Raw genomic sequence first — 6,936 nt, 5'->3', positions numbered from 1 at the left:
ACAGCAGCATGGAAGTGTAAGCCGAATAAACCCTTTCCTCCCCAACTTGCTTCTTGGTCATGATGTTTGTGCAGGAATAGAAACCCTGACTAAGACAACTATATACTTCCCCAAAGGCCCAAGGTGACATGGTTAAGTGGCCAAGGATCTGAAATTGCAAGCTAAAAATAGACTTTACTTCTTTTAAATTGCTTATTTCAGGTATTTTGTCATAGTTATGAAAATCTAAATAACAAACAATGGAACTCATTTCAGTAGACTCTAGTGTGTATATTAAGTCACCTATAAGAACCTTAGGGCAGGGACACCATTTCTAAGGAAGAATCTGGGATGCTGCCAGAAATCCAGGCATCAATCAGAGAATGCTGTTAAAGTAGAAAGGGAGAGACCAGTACTCAAATGTGCACAGCAATGTGGACCAACTGTGTTACATCACACGTTCAGAGAAGACTTCAAACAGAAGCAACAGGATGCAGTGAGACATGATGAGGAGAGATTTGGGAGAAGTGGCATCAAAGATAACCAGGGATCCCATAGGTAATGACGGAGAGAAAAGAAGCAAATTCTCAGAGAAACAGAAGGAGTGACCGTGAGAAAGTAGACGCAACAGGCAATCAGCAGCAGGGCAAAGGTTCCAGCCACTGGAAAACAAACCCGAAATAGTTATACAGCTCCGCCCGCACCGCACAGACTTCTGTTGTCAGAGGTCACCTACCCCTTCCAGATCCCAAGGTGTTTATCAGTTAGGTGGCAGGCTGAAGTGAGAGCTATATAGGAGAAACAGACTTTGCTGTGACAAGTTTGTGAAAAGAAAACTTGGCCTGAAATAGCCAAGGCCAGTGGTGCTCAAAAACATGACATCTGGGCTGGAGAGATGGCTCAGTGGTTAAGAGCACTGACTGCTCTTCCAGAGGTCCTAAGTTCAATTCCCAGCAACCACATAATGGCTCACAACCATCTGCAATGAGATCTGACGCCCTCTTCTGGTGTGCCTGAAGACAGTGATAGTGTACTCACATAACATAAAATAAATAAAATCTTAAAAACAAAAAAAATGACATGACACCTGGGTTAGATTCTGTGACCTTACATGAAAATACTTAAGCAGCAGAGATGCCAACTTGAGTCACAGCACAGAGATATGGCAAGGATGGGAGGCCAAGCATGGAGTGACTGCAAACAGGGAAAGTTAGGCTGGAACCAGGTCTAACCCACGTCTGCAAAGTTCTTACTCGATCCTATATGTGTAGGGCCTACCTCAAGCGTTTATAAACAGTATACAGATGATGTCAGCTATGTGCTTTAAATACATTGCTGGTAGATGCAGCCCAATAAAGATGATTCTGCCGAGAAGAAAGAGAAGAAAGAAGAAGAAGGAAGGAAGGGAGGAGGAGAGAAGAATGAGAGTCAGGGATGACTCGGGCCTGAGTGAGCAGTCATTCAGCTGAAGGAGAGGCAGGAATTCCAGCACTGCCCAGGGCCAGCAATGACGATGACTCAGAGAAGGATTAGATAAAGGAAGGAGGACAGAATAAAAGATGGAAGGAAGCTACTGTCAGGCCCCGGCCTGGCTGACCAGGCCATGACGGTGCTGAGTTATGAACGGACGCAGGAAACAAGTCCCAAGCAGTGGAAGATGAGTTAACTTTACAGAGGTTTGAGGCTCCTGGGGTGTGGGTAGCAAAACCAACTGGTGAAGAACTGGATACACAAGCCTAACCCGAGAGGAGAGGCTCAGTCTAGAAAACTGTGGATGGCAACGCTCAGTGACTCAAATCACTGGACTCAATGAGACTGCATCTGCAACAGGGCAGTGTGCCAATTCAGAACTGGGGGGTGACTGCCTGCAGGAGAACACAACAGAACCAAAGACACAGAAGCAGCGACTGACATGGCATTACAAAGAACATGGACAGTTTGAAAGCTGCCTTTTAAAAAAAAAAAAAGGAGTAAGTGTCATCAGGGAAAAGTGCACTAGAGATGGTCAAAAGTGAGCTGCTGATGAGATAAGTAAACGGCAAGTAAGCCAACAGCTCTCCTGAGAAATTGAGACAGAAAGGTGAAGACAGTGGAATTAAGCAACACTTTGTTTATTCAGACAGCAGAGATCTAATTCCCCTTACCCTCCTTCCTTTAGCCACGAAATAGTATCTCTCCCCCTCCCCTGAAACAGCACCCCCTCCCCAATCAAAACAAGCTCCACCTTTATGAAGAGACTCACTGGGAGAGCTCCAAAGACGTGAGCAGGCTGGGCACTGGATACACATTCACCGCTGTCAGCCCTGTGAGAAAACAGACAACATGCTAGCAATGGTCTCCGACAAAGAGAGCAAGAACTAGAGAGGGTTAGAGAGCTGGCTCAGTGGTTAAGAATATCTACTGCTCTTCCAGAGGACCCACGTTCAGGTTCCAGCACTACAGCGGGTAGTTCATGACAGCCTGTTAATTCCCATTTCCCGGGGCTGGGATGCTGCCGGCCTCCATGGGCACCTGCACGTTCCCACACACGTATACACAGGTTTTAAAGGAATAGCTGGTAAACAAGCAACAGTGGTTTTGTAGAGATGACGAAAGATAAAAACTCCTGGCAGCTCACTCTGACTGACATTCAACCCTAGTCTGTCTTTGCAAACATACACAACTACTAACTTTGGGGTCTTTCGCATTTACACTACATCACTAATGTTAACAGTACCACTTAGTTTATAACTTGAAAAATGAATACTTAGGTTTTTAAAAAGCATTTCTTTTTAATTACATGTATGAGTGTGGCATGAACATACCGTGCAGGAGTCCCCAGAGAGCAGAGAAACTGGATGTCCCCGGGGGTGGGGTTAGCAGGTAACTCTGAGAGCCTCCCCGGGTGCTAGAGACCTAACTCAGGTCCTCTTCAGGAGCACCTAGAACTCTTAACCACTGAGCCATCTCTCCAGGACAATAGCTACATTTTTGGTAAAAATAATGTCACTTTTAATTGAAGTATAATGCAGCTAGAGAACCAATCTTAAGTGTATTGATCAGTGAAATGGAACAGCAGTGAGCCAACGCTCAGACCATCCACAAGGTATTACCACCTCCTGAGCATTTCCTCATCTCCTCTTCTAGCCACCACACACTCAAACGTACCCTTTTCTACCCTGGTTACAAACAGCAGACAACACTTGCCAGTTATAAAACCAAACTGTCCTCCATGCCCCACCCAACAGGAGGTTTCTGGGTAGCCCAGGTGGCTTTGAACTCATAATCTTGCTTTACGTTCCCAAATACTGGGAGATAATTGGGTCCATGATGGCTGGAGAGGCAGCTCGGTCGGCCACATGCTGCTGACCCAGCACGGAGGAAGCCCTGTGCTCTAACCCAGCACTGCATGAATCAAGCACGGTGGTGCACATTTTTAATCCCAGACATACTTTGCTATCTTCTGTTTCATTTTGAGGCAAGGTCTCATGTAGCCCAGGCTGGCCCTGAACTTACTATGTACCCGAGGATGGCCTTGGACTCCTGATTCTCTTCTTTCGCCTTCCTACATATGCTTTGGTCTGACTCCACATTATGCTCTGTTCACACCATTGCATGTGGTCATATCTTTTGAATGTTCTTTTTGTGTGTGTGAATACGAAACACATCTGAGAGATTCATTCTTTCATAAGGCTCTGAACAGGTTTTGAACTTTGTTAAAGTGTTATAATACCTGGCAAAAATCACTACTAGTATTAATGATGTTACTTAAATTCTTACTGTAAGCATCCCTTCTAATATTTGTTTTCTTGTAAAAAGGGAAAGGTGTTGGGAGATAAAGCAATTTGGTGTCTTAACTGGCAGATGCTGGACTCTCCCTTGCTGCCCCCGACTGTGTTAAGCAAAATGATTATCAGTTAGTCAAATGACTTTAGGCCAGCACCGACCTTTATAACCATACCAAGAAACCTACAAGAAATATATGACAACTGTGCGGCTATTTACTGCAGCTTTTAAAGGGGCTCCTGAGGTGAATCCTCAAGCCAGGGCTGTTTCAAACAGTTTACATGCGACTTTTTCCTGTCACAAGTCTTAATGAATCCTAGATGTCTCTATAACCACTCCCACCCGAAGCCAGAGACTCTTAACCCTAGCGGCCTAGCAGAGGGACCATTAAGAGTGGTATAGATACAAACCTTCCTTCGCATGAGAGGTTTGCTGTGACTGGAGCCACAACAATTAGCTCTAATACAAGATTTCTCTCAAGTTATTTTTTCTTGCCTCCCTTACCAGAAGCGGCTAAGCTGGTTACAGAGAAAGCAGCAGCAGGGACAGTGGAGCAGCAGTGGTAGCTGGGGCAGCACATCAGGACAGTGGAGCATGCTAAGCTTAAAGATGACAAAGCTGTCTTCTTGAGAACTGAGGAAGAAGCTCAGGAGAGCCACAAGCTTGGCAGCCCAGTGGTTTCCTGGGACGCTAACTAACAAGAGGCAGCTGAGGAGCAAGCCAGGCCAGGGACAAGGATGGCAGAGGAGCAAGCCAGGCCAGGGACAAGGATGGCAGAGGAAGTACAGAGAAGGCAAAAGAGGGTAGAGAGCTGATCTGGAACAAAGCAGGGGCTATAAAGAGGCAGAAAAAAGCACCTGCAAGCTCTAGTTGCTGGAAGAATAGCAGCAAGCTATTAAGTCTTCAGACATCCCAGGTCTGGAAGCTATAACAGTGGCTGCTATCAAGGGATGAGGACTCCTGACATTTAGGTCTGTCTAGAAGCTACAATGCCAACTGCTGCTGCAGGCCGAGGAATCCTGACTTCCTAGGCAGTGCTTCACCTGCAGGGCTAAGGGCTCTACGACAAAGACCTATGTAGGAGTTGTAACACTAGAGGGAGCCACCAGGCCTGGCTACCCAACTCACTGCCATGTCATGGGGTACAAAAGTTGCTGAAGCCAGCACTCCTCCTTGTCTAGAGGTGGCTTCTAGGTTGGTAGAACGTAAGGACCCTGACAGCCGACTGATGGCAAATACTCCATGACTACTTAATGTAGAGCTGCTGGGCACGTAGGTAGGGCTGCTCCAATTCAGAGTGACTATGAATCTATCATCCACACACATGTGAACTGATCTATGCATAGATGATGAATATGAACCAAGAGAGGAACCTCAGGCATATCAATAAACAGTGCCAGTTAGCACTCAAGACATTGCTGTTGTTGTTGTTTTGGCTTTTCTAGGGTAGTGGTAGGCTGAAGTAGAATTTGACTCTGTGTCTCAAGCTAGCCCGAAACCCCTGATCCTCCCAACTACTGGGGTTACAAGTGTGGCCACAGCACACAGTTTCTACTCAACAAGCTCTTTGTTATTATCACACTTCCTTATCTCTGCATGCATGTATGTCTGTGTCTGTATGCAGGTGCCATATGGTGGCCAGAGGACAACTTGTGGAAACTGGTTCTCTCTTTCCACCCTGTAGGTCCAAGGGACAGAACTCAGGTCGTCAGGCTTGGCTGTGATAAGTTCTTTTACCTACAGAGTCACCCCGCAGTCCTGCTCAACAGCTAGATCTTCTGATTCAGGAGACTCATCTGAGCCATGAGTGAACCTCCATAACATGATGCAAGACAATAAAACGGAAGTCTCTAGCAACATATTCCAACACAGAAAAACAAAGAAAAAAAAGCAGCTTTCCGCCATCATCAGTTAGCTCTTAACACACTGATGCCTGCCTTGTATGCTCTGCCTTAGCACCAAGAAGCAAATATTTCCCTGAATGTATCATTTGTGGTACAGTTTTAACCCAGAAAATGCTGTTTCTGTGTTTAGGCTTTGGTATAACTTATACAGTACACTATGATCATGCAATTTTGTTTCTTAGTCAAAAACTGCTTCCAAGATTTATTTGCACCAGTAGGCAAAGCTTTAGTCCATCCATTTCCACTATTGTACAAAATCTACCATGTAAATCTATCATTGCTGATTTAGCCATTTTCCTGTTAACAGTCCTACGTTTTCACCACAACACAACACTGTGACAATCCTTCTGTGTGTAGGTAGCTCTGTGATAAATGGCAGCAGGAAATCACTGTTCACACAACTCTGCCACTTCTCTGACATGGTCACCTTCTCCTGAGGTGGTTTCATGTCAAATTCTCACTGGCTATAGCGAGGACTCCAGGAGAGAGATACCAAGTCTAGTCTCTGGTCACACTTAGCACGTCCCCTTTCAAACTGAGGATGATAAAGTAGTTAAATCGTCATTTCTGTCAGTTAGCGAAAGTGAACATGTGCTTTTGCTTCCCTTCCTTAAACACAGAAAACTGCCAAGCATGGTAAGTACACCTACACTCTCAGTACTTGGAGGCAACCTGGGTGGTACAGTGAAACTTCCTTAAAACACCAAAACCTAAACAAAATACATAACAAGCCTAACTGGTAAAGAACTCTCCATAAAAATGGCTTCAACATCATGAGACTGTCTCAAATAGACAAAACAGTGGTCTCTATAAACACAAGGCCTTTTACCCTGAAAAGCATTCCCACAGACCATCTCTAGTTACTGATGAAGCTAATCTCTGCTCTAAGTCATCCCACGCTGTATGAAGAAGAGTGGTTTTTCAGGCTGTGAACAGCAGCTCTGACTCCATTTTGAGGAAGAAGGATGACTCCAACCCCTGGGTAACCCAGGTATCAGCCACCACCAATCCAGCACAGACTGATAAATGACTTATTCCTGGGGACCAAAAGGGAGCTACCCTGTTAAGTTTATTGGGATTAATTGAGACTGTAGGGGCATATGGACATATTAAAATCACATCAAGAAAACCAGGCCCAATAACTTATTGGACATGTCAGGCCAAGAAAAGGGTATGACTCACTTATCTGGAACCCATAAAGGTGACAGACATTAAACACTGTGATGGTACGGGCTTCATACCAACCTACCATCTGATTCCTGGTGTGTGTGTGTGTGTGTGTGTGTGT

General features: G+C 45.3%; 1 protein-coding gene across 2 annotated transcripts in view; it reads right to left on the bottom strand.

Annotated features, from left to right (window-relative positions):
- The window catches only part of Phlpp2 (PH domain and leucine rich repeat protein phosphatase 2), a 74,801-nt gene that overhangs the window by 19,346 nt on the left and 48,519 nt on the right, over positions 1-6,936 (bottom strand). For both annotated transcript variants that reach the window (XM_021170074.2, XM_029480886.1), the window contains one exon: positions 2,222-2,282. In XM_021170074.2, the coding sequence (XP_021025733.1) occupies positions 2,222-2,282 (61 nt within the window). The remainder of the gene's footprint in view (positions 1-2,221; positions 2,283-6,936) is intronic.

Source organism: Mus caroli, chromosome 8 (assembly GCF_900094665.2).
Source record: "Mus caroli chromosome 8, CAROLI_EIJ_v1.1, whole genome shotgun sequence".
NCBI lineage: Eukaryota > Metazoa > Chordata > Mammalia > Rodentia > Muridae > Mus > Mus caroli.
This window is presented reverse-complemented; position numbering and strand designations above follow the sequence as displayed.